We start from the raw sequence: 16,125 nt of genomic DNA, 5'->3' as shown, positions 1-16,125 counted from the left end.
CCTGTGCTACTCTGCACCCCACAATCCCTGCCCCCCTGCAGTGCCCTGGGCCCTCCTCCCAAAAGCTATTGGGAAAACAGCTCTCACCTGAGTCAGCTGGGGCTGCCCCCCGGAATCTGCCATCTGGAAAACAAAGCCAACCCTCAGTGAAAGGAGGGGCACCAGCTGGGCTGGCAGGGGCTGTGGGTCGGGAGTGAGGGGTGCCGGCAGGGCTGGCGGGGGGGCCCAGCACTCACCTTGAGGAAGGAGGTCTGCGTGGGGTCCAGTTTGGAATTACACTCCACCTGGGCGTGGGAGAGACAGGAAAGTTACAATGAGTTGAATGCGGGAACCGTGGAGCTGCTGGAAAGGTCGGTGGTTCCACGCAGGTGACAGGCGGCTCCCCAGGAGCCCACGTGTGCGGGGAGCCTGCGTGGGACCGGGCCGTCAACCCGGGAGCCCGCGTGGGACCGGGCCGTCAACCCGGGAGCCCGCGTGGGACCGGGCCGTCAACCCGGGAGCCCGCGTGGGACCGGGCCGTCAACCCGGGAGCCCGCGTGGGACCGGGCCGTCAACCCGGGAGCCCGCGTGGGACCGGGCCGTCAACCCGGGAGCCCGCGTGGGACCGGGCCGTCAACCCGGGAGCCTGCGTGGGACCGGGCCGTCAACCCGGGAGCCTGCGTGGGACAGGGCCGTCAACCCGGGAGCCTGCGTGGGACCGGGCCGTTAACCCGGGAGCCTGCGTGGGACCGGGCCGTCAACCCGGGAGCCTACGTGGGACCGGGCCGTCAACCCGGGAGCCTGCGTGGGACCGGGCCGTCAACCCAGGAGCCCACATGAGTGGGGAGCCTGCGTGGGACCGGGCCGTCAACCCGGGAACCTGCGTGGGACCGGGCCGTCAACCCGGGAGCCTGCGTGGGACTGGGCCGTCAACCCGGGAGCCTGCGTGGGACCGGGCCGTCAACCCGGGAGCCTGCGTGGGACCGGGCCGTCAACCCGGGAGCCTGCGTGGGACCGGGCCGTCAACCCGGGAGCCTGCGTGGGACCGGGCCGTCAACCCGGGAGCCTGCGTGGGACCGGGCCGTCAACCCGGGAGCCTGCGTGGGACCGGGCCGTCAACCCGGGAGCCTGCGTGGGACTGGGCCGTCAACCCGGGAGCCTGCGTGGGACCGGGCCGTCAACCCGGGAGCCTACGTGGGACCGGGCCGTCAACCCGGGAGCCTGCGTGGGACCGGGCCGTCAACCCGGGAGCCTGCGTGGGACTGGGCCGTCAACCCGGGAGCCTGCGTGGGACCGGGCCGTCAACCCGGGAGCCTGCGTGGGACCGGGCCGTCAACCCGGGAGCCTGCGTGGGACCGGGCCGTCAACCCGGGAGCCTGCGTGGGACCGGGCCGTCAACCCAGGAGCCCACGTGTGCGGGGAGCCTGCGTGGGACTGGGCCGTTAACCCGGGAGCCCACGTGTGCGGGGAGCCTGTGTGGGACCGGGCCGTTAACCCGGGAGCCTGCGTGGGACCGGGCCGTCAACCCGGGAGCCCGCGCGCGCGGGGAGCCTGCGTGGGACCGGGCCGTTGACCCAGGCGCCCAGGGAGCCTGCGTGGGACCGGGCCGTTGACCCAGGCGCCCAGGGAGCCTGCGTGGGACCGGGCCGTCAACCCGGGAGCCTGCGTGGGACTGGGCCGTCAACCCGGGAGCCTGCGTGGGACCGGGCCGTCAACCCGGGAGCCTGCGTGGGACCGGGCCGTTAACCCGGGAGCCTGCGTGGGACCGGGCCGTTAACCCGGGAGCCCGCGCGCGCGGGGAGCCTGCGTGGGACCGGGCCGTTGACCCAGGCGCCCAGGGAGCCTGCGTGGGACCGGGCCGTTGACCCAGGCGCCCAGGGAGCCTGTGTGGGACCGGGCCGTTAACCCGGGAGCCTGCGTGGGACCGGGCCGTCAACCCGGGAGCCCGCGCGCGCGGGGAGCCTGCGTGGGACCGGGCCGTTGACCCAGGCGCCCAGGGAGCCTGCGTGGGACCGGGCCGTTAACCCGGGAGCCTGCGTGGGACCGGGCCGTCAACCCAGGAGCCCGCGCGCGCGGGGAGCCTGCGTGGGACCGGGCCGTTAACCCAGGCACCCAGGCCCACTGGGTAACCGTGGTCACGTTCCACGTTCACACCCCTAGCGGGAGACGGGACAGAACTGTGTGTGGGGGGGGAGGGGCAGACACACCTGCCAGCCCCTCCACTGCCCAGGGCCCCCAGCTGGCTGTGCCCTGGGGAACCACACAGGCTGGGGTGACAAGTGCCGGATGAGCAGCCAGGAGCCAGGCTCCCCGACAGCTGCAGCCCAATGAGCCAGGTGTGGAAGGCCCGGGGCCCGGCTGGGGCCGCTCGCTCCCTGGCCCACCGGACAAAGGCCGAGGAGGGGCAGGAGAGGGCCTATGGGGCTCCTAGAGCCCTCAGGGACATGGCCGGGCCCCAGGAGCGGCCTGGCTGGGTCGGCCGTGGAGTCAAGCACCCGCTGGACGCTCTGTCCGTCTGTCCCTGGAATTAATCCTGCTGTGTGTGCAGGCCTGTCCGTCTGCCGTCGGGGCGGTCTCCCATCGTGGGGTGTGCCGAGGTCATGGGAGCGGCGTGGGTAATGCTGTGGCACGGAGGTTGTGTCAGGGGGCTGTGTGCTGTTATGGAAGGTATGTCCACGAGGTGTACCGGTAGTTGGAATTAGAAAGCCCAATTCGAACTACCTACTCCGTGCCGCGTGGAGCCGCGGGTACGGAGTCCGCACTAATGGGGATTTAAAAATGGCGGCGCCCGGCAAGATGCAAATGAAGCCTGGGATATTTAAATCCCAGGCTTCATTTGCAACTTCCAATGCCGACATTAACCACCCTAGTTCGAACTAGTGTAGACATACCCTAACTGCAGAGAGTGCTGCCGGGCTGTGTACTGGGTTCTGCTGTTGTGTTGTGACACAAGGGGCTCTGTGGAGGTGCGTGTTGGGTTGTGTTGCAGGGGGACGTTCTGGGGTTGTGTCACAAGGGGCGCTGTGGGGCTGTGTGTTGGGTTGTGTTGCAGGGGGACGTTCTGGGGTTGTGTCACAAGGGGCGCTGTGGGGCTGTGTGTTGGGTTGTGTTGCAGGGGGACGTTCTGGGGTTGTGTCACAAGGGGCGCTGTGGGGCTGTGTGTTGGGTTGTGTTGCAGGGGGACGTTCTGGAGTTGTGTCACAAGGGGCGCTGTGGGGCTGTGTGTTGGGTTGTGTTGCAGGGGGACGTTCTGGGGTTGTGTCACAAGGGGCGCTGTGGGGCTGTGTGTTGGGTTGTGTTGCAGGGGGACGTTCTGGGGTTGTGTCACAAGGGGCGCTGTGGGGCTGTGTGTTGGGTTGTGTTGCAGGGGGACGTTCTGGGGTTGTGACACAAGGGGCTCTGTGGAGCTGTGTGTTGGGTTGTGTTGCAGGGGGACGTTCTGGGGTTGTGACACAAAGGGCGCTGTGGGGCTGTGTGTTGGGTTGTGTTGCAGGGGGACGTTCTGGGGTTGTGACACAAGGGGCGCTGTGGGGCTGTGTGTTGGGTTGTGTTGCAGGGGGACGTTCTGGGGTTGTGTCACAAGGGGCGCTGTGGGGCTGTGTGTTGGGTTGTGTTGCAGGGGGACGTTCTGGGGTTGTGACACAAGGGGCTCTGTGGGGCTGTGTGTTGGGTTGTGTTGCAGGGGGACGTTCTGGGGTTGTGTCACAAGGGGCGCTGTGGGGCTGTGTGTTGGGTTGTGTTGCAGGGGGACGTTCTGGGGTTGTGACACAAGGGGCGCTGTGGGGCTGTGTGTTGGGTTGTGTTGCAGGGGGACGTTCTGGGGTTGTGACACAAGGGGCGCTGTGGGGCTGTGTGTTGGGTTGTGTTGCAGGGGGACGTTCTGGGGTTGTGACACAAGGGGCGCTGTGGGGCTGTGTGTTGGGTTGTGTTGCAGGGGGACGTTCTGGGGTTGTGTCACAAGGGGCGCTGTGGGGCTGTGTGTTGGGTTGTGTTGCACGGGGACGTTCTGGGGTTGTGACACAAGGGGCGCTGTGGGGCTGTGTGTTGGGTTGTGTTGCAGGGGGACGTTCTGGGGTTGTGTCACAAGGGGCGCTGTGGGGCTGTGTGTTGGTTGCATAGTTGTGTGGTGTGTGGTTTGTTGCGTTACTCACCACAGCATCTTCGTGGGGCGCCTGGTCTCCCACCACCAGCATGACGGGGCACCTGTGGGGTGAGAGGGAGGGGTAGATGGAGCCAACCCCCCTGCCCCTCAAACCGGGTCAGGGCCGAGCAAGGGGGTAGAAGGGATTAGGGGGCTCAGTGCTGGGTGTTCTGGGGAGAGGTCCCACCCCAACTGGGTGAGGCTGGATACTTGGGGCAGGGACACAAGGCTGCTGGGGGTTCTTGTGGGGCACCCTCAGGGGTGTTCCCAGGGTCTCTGGGGATTTTGAGGCCCCCAAGGGGCTGGGCTCAGGGTATCGGGGGGTCGTGGGGTACCCAGGGGCTGGGCTCAGGGTTTCGGGGGGTCGTGGGGAACCCAGGGGCTGGGCTCAGGGTATCGGGGGGTCGTGGGGTACCCAGGGGCTGGGCTCAGGGTATCGGGGGGTCGTGGGGTACCCAGGGGCTGGGCTCAGGGTTTCGGGGGGTCGTGGGGAACCCAGGGGCTGGGCTCAGGGTATCGGGGGGTCGTGGGGTACCCTGGGGCTGGGCTCACTTACTTCAAGGTGACGTCTCCCCCGCGTTCGAAGTTCAGGTCCCGACGGCTGAGGAGGGAAAATGGGGGGGCTGAGAACTGCCATGTCCCCCTCCCCCCCACTCAACCCCAGCCCCAGGTAGCATTAAACCTGCCGAGGCTCTGAGCTACATCAAGGTTAAGAGGCCCCAAAACCTCACCGCGGTCGCCTCTGTCCCATGAGCCTTTGCGGTAACTCCAGCCCCGGGCACACTGGCCCCATGGCTAAGCCCCCTCCACCCCCCCTCGGCACCCCACTCAATCCATTCCAACTCTCCCTCCAACCCCGCCCCACCCACACCAGCCCCACCTGTTGTAGCTGCTCCAGTACAGCTGGATGTTGCTGAGGTTCGGGGCTCCGGCGAGTGCCTGCCTGTGCTGCTGGACCACCTCCGTGCAGCCCGACAGCTCCTCCTGCGGACCGGGCGTTACTGAGCAATATGGCCCTGCTGACCTGCCCTTCTCCCACAGTGCCCGCCCTGCAGCCTGACAGCACCTCCTGCGGACCGGGCATTACTGAGCAATATGGCCCTGCTGACCTGCCCTTCTCCCACAGTGCCCGCCCTGCAGCCTGACAGCGCCTCCTGCGGACCGGGCGTTACTGAGCAATATGGCCCTGCTGACCTGCCCCCTGCCCTGCCCTTCCTCCCACAGTGCCCGCCCTGCAGCCTGACAGCGCCTCCTGCGGACCGGGCGTTACTGAGCAATATGGCCCTGCTGACCTGCCCTTCTCCCACAGTGCCCGCCCTGCAGCCTGACAGCGCCTCCTGCGGACCGGGCGTTACTGAGCAATATGGCCCTGCTGACCTGCCCTGCCCTTCTCCCACAGTGCCCGCCCTGCAGCCTGACAGCGCCTCCTGCGGACCAGACGTTACTGAGCAGTATGGCCCTGCTGACCTGCCCCCTGCCCTGCCCTTCTCCCACAGTGCCCGCCCTGCAGCCCGACAGCGCCTCCTGCGGACCAGACTTTACTAAGCAGTATGGCCCTGCTGACCTGACCTGCCCTTCTCCCACAGTGCCCGCCCTGCAGCCTGACAGCGCCTCCTGCGGACCGGGCGTTACTGAGCAATATGGCCCTGCTGACCTGCCCCCTGCCCTGCCCTTCCTCCCACAGTGCCCGCCCTGCAGCCTGACAGCGCCTCCTGCGGACCGGGCGTTACTGAGCAATATGGCCCTGCTGACCTGCCCTTCTCCCACAGTGCCCGCCCTGCAGCCTGACAGCGCCTCCTGCGGACCGGGCGTTACTGAGCAATATGGCCCTGCTGACCTGCCCTGCCCTTCTCCCACAGTGCCCGCCCTGCAGCCTGACAGCGCCTCCTGCGGACCAGACGTTACTGAGCAGTATGGCCCTGCTGACCTGCCCCCTGCCCTGCCCTTCTCCCACAGTGCCCGCCCTGCAGCCCGACAGCGCCTCCTGCGGACCAGACTTTACTAAGCAGTATGGCCCTGCTGACCTGACCTGCCCTTCTCCCACAGTGCCCGCCCTGCAGCCTGACAGCGCCTCCTGCGGACCAGACGTTACTAAGCAGTATGGCCCTGCTGACCTGACCTGCCCTTCTCCCACAGTGCCCGCCCTGCAGCCTGACAGCGCCTCCTGCGGACCGGGTGTTACTGAGCAATATGGCCCTGCTGACCTGCCCTTCTCCCACAGTGCCCACCCTGCAGCCTGACAGCGCCTCCTGCGGACCGGGCGTTACTGAGCAATATGGCCCTGCTGACCTGCCCTTCTCCCACAGTGCCCGCCCTGCAGCCTGACAGCGCCTTCTGCGGACCGGGCGTTACTGAGCAATATGGCCCTGATGACCTGCCCTGCCCTTCTCCCACAGTGCCCGCCCTGCAGCCTGACAGCGCCTCCTGCAGACCAGGCGTTACTGAGCAATATGGCCCTGATGACCTGCCCCCTGCCATGCCCTTCTCCCACAGTGCCCGCCCTGTAGCCCGACAGCGCCTCCTGCGGACCGGGCGTTACTGAGCAATATGGCCCTGATGACCTGCCCCCTGCCATGCCCTTCTCCCACAGTGCCCACCCTGCAGCCTGACAGCGCCTCCTGCGGACCGGGCGTTACTGAGCAATATGGCCCTGATGACCTGCCCCCTGCCATGCCCTTCTCCCACAGTGCCCGCCCTGCAGCCCGACAGCACCTCCTGCGGACCAGGCGTTACTGAGCAATATGGCCCTGCTGACCTGCCCCCTGCCATGCCCTTCTCCCACAGTGCCCACCCTGCAGCCCGACAGCGCCTCCTGGGAGCTGGGTGTTACTGAGCAGTCTGGCCCAAGCTGGCCCGGCATCTCCACCTCCCCGGGAAGGACCCCAGGAAGCGTGGAACCCACCCACAGCCCCTCAGGGGAGACCTAGACCACCCCCTCACCTGGCTGAAGAGATGGGCCAGGATCATCTCGGGCACGGAGGAGGTCAGGCCGCTGAGCTGGGGCAGAAGGCAGAGGGTGAGATAGGCACCCGGGGGGGGGGGGGGGGGGGGGGACAGAGATCTTAGGCCAGATATTTCCTGTCATCTTCCCAGTTGTGCATGATCTCCACCCCACGCATCCCCTCCCCACACCCCATCCTGCCCCCTCCTCTGCCATCCTGCCCCATACATTCCCTCCCCACACACCCATCCTGCCCCCTCCTCTACCACCCTGCCCCATACATTCCCTCCCCACAACCCACCCCTCCCCACTCCCATCCCATCCCCTCCCCACTCCCACCCTATGCATCCCCTCCTCTCCCCGTGCCCCCACCCCGTCCCTGCTGCCCACCCTTTCCCCTTCCCACTCCACCCCACGCATCCCCTCCTCAGGCCCCCCACCCTATCCCGCTCCTTTCCACTCCCACCCCGGCCCATGAATCCCCTCCTCACGCCCCCGCCCCACGCATCCCCTCCCCACACCATACCTTGTGAGCCGCCCAGTCCATCCACCCCTTGGCATTGGGGTCCATGTTGATCAAAACCAGGCCCTCCACAGTGTCAGGGTGAGAGAGCTGGGGGGGGGGCGAGAAAAGAGGAGTGGACCCAGCCCCCAATGCCCCTGCCAGCCCAGCTGGGCTCCCCCAATGCCCCTCAATCCTGCCCCCCCAGCCCCTGCCAGCCCAGCCCTACCAGTGCCCCTCACCCCCGCCCCCCCCACCCATGCCGGTGCCCCTCACCCCCGACCCACAGCCCCAGCCCCCCCCCCAGCCCTGCCAGTGCCCCTCAGCCCTGACCCGCAGCCCCCGCCCCCCCCAGCCCTGCCGGTGCCCCTCAGCCCCAACCCGTAGCCCCCGCCCCCCCCGGTGCCCCTCACCCCTGACACACAGCCCCCGCCCCCCCAGTGCCCCTCACCCCCAAGCCGCTGCCCCCTGGCCTGCGCTACTCACACTGTAGCGGGCAAGCACGTAGGCGCCGGCTCCCACTCCGATGCCGATGATGCTGGTGAAGCTGAGGAAGGAAGCAGGGGGTTTGTTCTGGGGCACAGGGGCCTGGCGCAGGCGGAGGGAGGCGGGTGCTGGCCTTGGCCGGGAGACATCGCCGGGGTGGAAGACTGGGCCAGGGCTGGGCCGTGACCTGGTGTGGCCGGCGGCTCCGAGCCCAGACAAGGGGTGGCTGCTGGCCGGACTGTCCTAGAGCTGGTCCCCACAGGAGGCCTCGAGGCCCCGACACTGCCGGTTGCAGCTGAATCCCCGCTCCGGGAATGGAGCCTCAGGGCGGTCCTAGCAGGCGCGGAGGCTGGGAACAGGAAGCTGAACATGCTGCCCCCGACTAGGCCAACGCTGCTGAGTTTGCCAGGGCTCTGCGGGCTGGGCTGGCACCAGCGAGCCTGCCAAGGAGGGTCTGGCAATGGGGATTTTTCAGTGGCATTTTTAAGAGGCCTGTGTGCCTCAGTTTCCCCTACATGGCCACACGGGGGTACAGGGCATCATATCTGCAATAGGCCACATCTAGACACACAGAGTGAACCAGCGTGGCCGTGCCCCCTGCCCCGAGCTCTCCTGCCCCGGGGAGGATGGAGCAGGGGCACTTGCTGGGTCCATCTGTCCCTGCCCCCCCACTCACTTCAGGTACTGCAGGATGCAGGGGATCATGTCAGCCAGCTGGTCCAGCGACGGGTACTGGTACCTGCAGGGAGAGGGCAGGTCAGCAGGGGGCACCCCACGGGGAACGCCGAAGGCAAGGGAGAAATGGGGTGTATGGGGAGCTCACCCCACGGGGAACACGGGGGCACCCTCCTCCATGCCGGGAGCGTCCACATGAACCACAACAAAGTTCTTGACGATCTCCTGCATGTCCTCGAAGCGGAAGAGCGTCTGGAAGCAGGACTGGTCTGGGGCAGCGGGAGAGATGGTGTCAGAGCAGCAGGGAGTGCAGGAAGGGGAGCAGGGGGTGCTGGCTGCAGGGGGGGCGCAGGAGGAGCTGGCTGCGGGGGGGGCGCAGGAGGAGCTGGCTGCGGGGGGGGCGCAGGAGGAGCTGGCTGCGGGGGGGGAGGTGGGGGGCGCAGGAGGAGCTGGCTGCGGGGGGGAGGTGGGGGGGTGCAGGAGGAGCTGGCTGCGGGGGGGAGGTGGGGGGACGCAGGAGGAGCTGGCTGCGGGGGGGAGGTGGGGGACGCAGGAGGAGCTGGCTGCAGGGGGGGAGGGGGCGCAGGAGGAGCTGGCTGCGGGGGGGAGGTGGGGGGCGCAGGAGGAGCTGGCTGCGGGGGGGGAGGTGGGGGGAGGCAGGAGGAGCTGGCTGCAGGGGGGAGGGGGCGCAGGAGGAGCTGGCTGGGGGGGAGGTGGGGGGAGGCAGGAGGAGCTGGCTGCAGGGGGGGAGGGGGCGCAGGAGGAGCTGGCTGCGGGGGGGAGGTGGGGGGCGCAGGAGGAGCTGGCTGCGGGGGGGAGGGGGGGGCAGGAGGAGCTGGCTGGGGGGGAGGTGGGGGGAGGCAGGAGGAGCTGGCTGCAGGGGGGGAGGGGGCGCAGGAGGAGCTGGCTGCGGGGGGGAGGTGGGGGGCGCAGGAGGAGCTGGCTGCGGGGGGGGAGGTGGGGGGAGGCAGGAGGAGCTGGCTGCAGGGGGGAGGGGGCGCAGGAGGAGCTGGCTGGGGGGGAGGTGGGGGGAGGCAGGAGGAGCTGGCTGCAGGGGGGGAGGGGGCGCAGGAGGAGCTGGCTGCGGGGGGGAGGTGGGGGGCGCAGGAGGAGCTGGCTGCGGGGGGGAGGGGGGCGCAGGAGGAGCTGGCTGGGGGGGAGGTGGGGGGAGGCAGGAGGAGCTGGCTGCAGGGGGGGAGGGGGCGCAGGAGGAGCTGGCTGCGGGGGGGGAGGTGGGGGGGCGCAGGAGGAGCTGGCTGGGGGTCGGCTCCCTGCAGCCCAACTCACGGTTCAGCCCCACGTCGTGGTAGGTCAGGATGGCCGGGCGCTTGGGCTTCGGGCTGCCGTGCACGGTGAAGGTGACTTGTCCGTAGGGCGTCTCCACCGAGTGCTTCTGCCAGAGAGACAGGGCCTGTGAGGGACCTGGGGGGCTGCCCCACGGCTGGCGCTGCCGCCGAGTGCGGGCTCCCTGCTGTCCAGCGGGGCTGCTGCCCGGGGCTCCCGCTCCACGGCCCACATGCAGCTGGTTCGAATCCTGACTCGTGCTGGCCCCATGCTTGGACGCTGCCAGCCGGCGTCACGCCAGGGAGGCCCGAGTTCCCTGGAAGATGGGAGGCCGCCGAAGGGACCCTCCTGGGGACCTGCCAGGGCTGGGCCAAGGATGGTCTGAACCTGGCGCCTCTCCCGGCCTGAGCCCAGCTCCAATCCAGCTCCGGCTGGAACTGGGGGGGCTCCCTGCGTCCCCCAGCCAGTACCCGCCCCCCTGCCTAGGTGCGGCTGCAAGGAGAGAACTGGGGGAGTCCTCTCTCCTTGCAGTAACACCGGAGCTTCCCACCCAGCCCCACACCCCCTGCCAGAGTCTGCATACCCTGAGCCCCCCAACCCCACCCCCAAACCTGCACCCTCAGCCAGAGTCTGTACACTCCCAACCCTGCCCCCCACCCCACCGCGCCAGCCCTGAGCCGGCACCGCCAGCCGGAGTCTGCCCCCCCACCGTCTGCTCCAGCCCCTCGGCCCCCTCCCGTATGCATATTGTATGTGCTTAATATGGACGGGCTGTGTCGCACGTCACCTCCGTGTCGCTGCACCCAGCAACGTTCACTCCACTCGGGGGTGGGAGCAATTAGAGGGACACTGGCCACTGGAGGTCAGAACACAGGAGCCAGGACTCCTGGGTTTTCTCCATAGCTCTGGGAGGGGAGCGCGGTCTAGTGGTTAGAGCACAGGGAGCCAGGACTCCTGGGTTTTCTCCATAGCTCTGGGAGGGGAGCGCGGTCTAGTGGTTAGAGCACAGGGAGCCAGGACTCCTGGGTTTTCTCCATAGCTCTGGGAGGGGAGCGGGGTCTAGTGGTTAGAGCACAGGGAGCCAGGACTCCTGGGTTCTCTCCCAGCACAGTGTGTGGAGCTCAGGGGCAGGAGGCCTGCAGATGCTCAGGGAGGAGTCCAGCTACTAACAGCTCAGCTGCCTACAAGGGGGGGCAGATGTGGGGGGGGGCCGTAGGGGGATAGACAGGGGCTGGGGGCAGCAGTGGGGGCCCCTCCCCACAACATGCCCTGTGCCTCTGACCTTGCCCGGGTCCGGCTGCGTGGGGGTCACCAGCAGTGGCTTTTCCTCCGTGATCTGCACCTCGTGGAGCTCGGTCATGGCTGCGCTTGGAGGGGAAGGGGGGGGGGGGTGTCAGAGCAGGACACAGAGACACCTACCAGCACTACTGCTCCCCTACCCAGACACATGAATCTCCCCCCGATTCAGTCCCCCAGGGCCACCCCCAACAGAGGCCCCCCCTCGAGCTGCCTTCTGACATGCAGACCCTCCAGAGCTGTCCCCCAACACAGAAGACCCCCCGAGCCACCTCCCCGCACACAAGGAGGGCTGGGGCCCAGGCCATGTGCACAAGGGGGTACAAACACCCCCATTCGCTGTCTCAAGCACCCCTGCACTGTCCTGTCTCTGAGGGGGCTGGGCTGCGACGAAGGGGGATTGTCAGGGCCTCACTGTGTGCCTCAGTTTCCCCTTGATGCTTGCGGTGGCCCAGCAGGGGAAGGACTGTGCTTTCAGGAAGGGCTCCAACAGTGTCTCTCAAGCTTTTTTTTATAAAGTACCCCTATTTCAAAAAACCACACAACCACACCAAGAGCAAGCACCCCCGGTACCTACAGTTTTCAGACACGCAAGTTTTTTTTCTACCATTGCAACACATTTGTTTAAACAACTTAATTGTAGCTGGGCGGGCGATGAAATTTTTGGGTGTAAAAAGTACAAAAATAATAAAGTGCTGTAAAACTTAAAACAAACATTCAGTTGTCTCCAAGTATCGGAAGGGTAGCCGTTTTAGTTTGAATCTGCAACAACCACAAGTCCTGTGCCACCTTATCGACTGAGGGTATGTTTACACTGCAGCACTATTTCCAATTACCTTACTTGAAATAGTTCATTCGAATTGAGGTAATTCGAAATAACGCATCTAGACACAAAAACTATTTCGAAATAGCGAGTCCACACTGAGCGGACCCTGAACCGCGGTTAAGGTTGGCCGGACCCAGTGCTGGCAGGGCATCAGGTTGGGACTTAGTGTGTGGGGCTGCTGCCTGAGGCTAACTGAGCTCCGTGCTTAAAGGGACCCGACCCCCACCCCGGACAGACAGTTCTCAGGGTTCCCCGCTTGCTTGTCTCCCTCGATGAGGGACAGCAAAGCAGTCCTGTCTTGGAGAGCCCTGAGTGCCCGCACTCGGGACACCACAGCACTCGGCCACATGGAGCAGAGCTGCCCCTGGGCATCCCAGGGCATCTCGTGGGGTCGTTGCTATCAGCCCAGCTGCACTTGCTGCAGGCTGCCATCTGGGGATCCATCGGGGGGCTGTCAGGATCCAGGACACCCTGAGGGAGAGCGTCCACCCCGAGGAGCCTTCAGAGCCTCCCTGGTCCTCCCCACTGGGGTCTCGTGCCCCATTCCTCCCTCACGTCCTCCCACTGACCCCTCCCTAGCCCCCTTCCTGATGTCAAATAAGAGACACGTATGTTCAAAAATAGAAACTGGGTTTATTGAACAAAACTGGGGGAGGGGATGAACCTCTGGGGAGACTGGGAAAAGGAGGTGGGAGAGGGGAAGAGAGAGGGTGGGAGAGGGGAGGGGGAGACCTGGGAGGAGGGAGCTGGAAGGGGGAAGCAAGGGGAAGAAGGGGGAGGGGAAGCTCAGGACCCAGGATTGGGGGTCTCCCCAGACCAACCTGACTTTCATGCAAACCTGCTCCTGGGTTCGCATGTGGCCTTTGGTGGCCAGGCTGGCAGCTCTCCTGCCATAGACGGGCGTGTTCCTCCGTCTAGGGCGGAGATCATGGACATTGGGGGCATCCCCCCAAACCTGAATAAGGCCCATGATCCCCACCCTGGACCAGGAAGGCCCCCGCCTTCTCCAGCCCGTCAGGCTCCTGGGAGCTGGCAGACGGCTCCTGGGGAGCGGTGGAGGGCTGGCTGCCAGGGGCTTGCTGGCTCATGTTTTGGGGTCCCTGGGCCCCGTTGGCCACTGCTGGCTCTGGCACAGGCCCTGTGGCCAGGGTCTACCCCTTGAATGTCTCCGGGGCTGGGGGAGAGGAGAGGAAGTTTTCCTGGCTGTGCCCAGAGTGGGCGCCAGGGCTCCCTGGGAAGGCTGGAGGCCCCTCCACAGCGCTGCGTTCCAAATAGCTATTTCCAATTTGGCGTTACCCCTCGTACAATGAGGTTTACCTACTTCGAATAAGGGCTCCGCTAGTTTGAATTTATCCGAGAGAGCGGTTTGGCTGTGCAGACGCGATTCCAGTGAATCCGAACTCACGGCTGTTATTTGGAATTAACTCTGTAGTGTAGACAGACCCTAGCGGATCGATCGGCGCATGCGCTGTCGTGGGCAAAGGCCCTCTTCGTCAGATGCAGGCAGTGGGGCTTTGCCCACGGAAGCGCATGCTCCAATCAGTCTGTTAGCCTCTGAGGTGCCACCCTTGTCTCCAAGTTTCAGTTGTTGATGTGTGCCCCAGACTCCTCTGCAGAGGCACCAGGGCTGAGAAGCACCCGGCTAAGACAGGCCTGGCTAGGGACAGCAGGGCCCTGAGCAAAGGTGGGAGCTGGGGGGCAGGGGGATGCTGAGCTGGGAAGGGACAAGGGGCCCCAGGGACACCCCGGCAGCCAGATAATAGACAGCCTGGGCTGGGCTCCAGGCCGACCCAACGCCGCGTCCGCGTCGCGTGGCTGCCCTCAGGGCCTCCCCGGTCGCGTCCCGGTGACTAACCCACCCGCGGGTTTGGGTGTCACTTCAAATCCCGCCAGGGCAAGGGCACGTAGCCTGGGACCCCTGGGGGTCAGGCCCCAGAAAAGGGGCTGCGGCATCAAGCGTGGGGACACAAGCTTGGGGGAGGGAGGCAGGAGGTGGGGGAGCATCAGTTGAATGCCAGGTAGGGAATTGGGGGGGCGTTGGGGATCAGGCAGGAGGCTGGGAGGGGGCACTGGACGGATCAAGGGGGTAAGTGGGAGGGCGAGAGGGGGTACTGGAGGGATCAGGGGTTTGGCGGGGGGGGCACTGGAGGGATCAAGGGGGTAAGTGGGAGGGCGGGAGGGGGCACTGGAGAGATCAAGGGGGTAAGTGGGAGGGCAGGAGGGGGTACTGGAGGGATCGGGGGTTTGGCGGGGGGGCACTGGAGGGATCAAGGGGGTAAGTGGGAGGGCGGGAGGGGGCACTGGAGGGATCAAGGGGGTAAGTGGGAGGGCAGGAGGGGGTACTGGAGGGATCGGGGGTTTGGCGGGGGGGCACTGGAGGGATCAAGGGGGTAAGTGGGAGGGCGAGAGGGGGTACTGGAGGGATCGGGGGTTTGGCGGGGGGGGGGCACTGTGTGCCTCAGTTTCCCTGGGTGCTGCACCAATCCCTAGCTGGGGATGGGGATTTCGGGGTGCCAGCCTCCCTCACGTACACAATGGCTGATGCTTTGTGTAACCTGAGCCTGGGCGGGGTGTGACCAGGTGGGGAAGCAGGAGAGAGGCGGGAGGAAGAGCGGGGGGGGGGGGGGGGGCGGGAGCTGCCAACAGGAGCTGGACGCGGGTCAGCCTGGGCTGGTTTGGGGAGCAAAACCAGTGTGGGCTGCCCTGGCTGCTGCGCGGGGTCCCTGCTCTCCCTGCCGGCTGGGATCACTCTGGCTGCAGGGGGGGCAGGGACCGGGGGCTCCCCCCAGAGACAAAGGGGCACTGGGGGAAGCAGGAGGGGGCAGGGATCCGGGAGGCCCACGGGGTCTGTTCCCAGGGCACTTGGGGGGCTGGGATCCAGCGAACGGCTCAGCCCTGTCCGGACCCCCCGGGACGCTGGGATGGGCCACCCGTGCCCCCTCCCCTCGCCCGAACCCAGGGGCCCCAAGGGGACCTCACCGGGTCCTGCCCAGAGGGAACCCAGGAGCCCCCGCCGCGCCCTCCAGCCAGACCCAGGCGTCCGGGCCCCGAGCCCGGGGGCTTTTCCGCTTGACATTTTGGGAGGCGCAGCTCACAGGAGGTGCGGAGAAGAGCGGGGGGGGGGGGGGGTGTCCGACAGAGGGACATAGAGAGCTGCCCCCCCCCCCGCCACTGCGCGCCCCCCCTTCGAACCCCCGCCAGGTCCTACTAACCCCCGCCCCCCTTCGGATCCGCCGCCGCTGCGCGCCCCCCCCCCCTCGGTCCCCTCCCGGCAATACCTGTCCCCCTCCTTTACCCCCGCCGCTGCGCGCTCCCCCCCCGCCGCTGCGCGCCCCTTCGGACCCCTCCCGCCGCTGCGCGCTCCCCCCCGCCGCTGCGCGCCCCTTCGGACCCCCCCCCCCGCTGCTGCGCGCCCCTCCGAACCCCCCCCGCCGCTGCGCGTTCCCCCCCCCGCCGCTGCGCGCCCCTTCGGTCCCCCCCCGCTGCTGCGCGCCCCTCCGAACCCCCCCCGCCGCTGCGCGCTCCCCCCCCCCCCGCCGCTGCGCGCTCCTTCAACCCCCCCCCCCCGCCGCTGCGCGCCCCTTCGGTCCCCCCCCGCCGCTGCGCGCCCCTTCAGACCCCTCCCGCCGCTGCGCGCTCCCCTCCCGCCGCTGCGCCCCCCTTCGAACCCCCCCTCCGCTGCGCGCCCCTTCAGACCCCTCCCGCCGCTGCGCCCCCCTTTGAACCCCCTCCCCGCCGCTGCGCGCCCCCCTTCGGACTCCCCCCGCTAGGTCCTATTCACCCTGGCTCCCCTCCCATTGCCCCTCCGCCTGCCTGGCCCCCCCAACCCAGCATCAGTCCCCCCCCAGACACCCCCCTACCTGCTCTGTCCGCGTCCGGCTCCGCTTGCGCCTCCCCCGTCCCTCCACCTTCACTTGCCTTTGAGTGACTCTGTCTGCGCCCCCCCCCCCGCCAATCCCAGTGCCTGGGGGGAGGGGTGGGGACAGAGGAGGGAG

General features: G+C 67.3%; 1 protein-coding gene across 3 annotated transcripts in view; it reads right to left on the bottom strand.

The window, feature by feature from the left end:
* Positions 1-16,125, bottom strand: part of NDRG2 (NDRG family member 2) — a 19,157-nt gene extending 3,032 nt beyond the window's left edge. For all 3 annotated transcript variants that reach the window (XM_075918182.1, XM_075918183.1, XM_075918184.1), the window contains exons 1-13: positions 15,991-16,125; positions 11,291-11,370; positions 10,012-10,117; positions 8,873-8,993; positions 8,726-8,788; positions 8,050-8,110; positions 7,588-7,674; positions 7,061-7,117; positions 5,001-5,104; positions 4,677-4,721; positions 4,131-4,182; positions 237-284; positions 88-123 (exon numbers count right to left, since the gene is read on the bottom strand). In XM_075918182.1, the coding sequence (XP_075774297.1) occupies positions 88-123; positions 237-284; positions 4,131-4,182; positions 4,677-4,721; positions 5,001-5,104; positions 7,061-7,117; positions 7,588-7,674; positions 8,050-8,110; positions 8,726-8,788; positions 8,873-8,993; positions 10,012-10,117; positions 11,291-11,368 (858 nt within the window). In that variant the 5' untranslated portion in view covers positions 11,369-11,370; positions 15,991-16,125. The remainder of the gene's footprint in view (positions 1-87; positions 124-236; positions 285-4,130; positions 4,183-4,676; positions 4,722-5,000; positions 5,105-7,060; positions 7,118-7,587; positions 7,675-8,049; positions 8,111-8,725; positions 8,789-8,872; positions 8,994-10,011; positions 10,118-11,290; positions 11,371-15,990) is intronic.

Source organism: Pelodiscus sinensis, unplaced genomic scaffold (genome assembly GCF_049634645.1).
Source record: "Pelodiscus sinensis isolate JC-2024 unplaced genomic scaffold, ASM4963464v1 ctg48, whole genome shotgun sequence".
Lineage (NCBI taxonomy): Eukaryota > Metazoa > Chordata > Testudines > Trionychidae > Pelodiscus > Pelodiscus sinensis.
The sequence above is the reverse complement of the archived record's forward strand: the minus strand, read 5'-3'. Positions and strand labels throughout refer to the sequence as shown.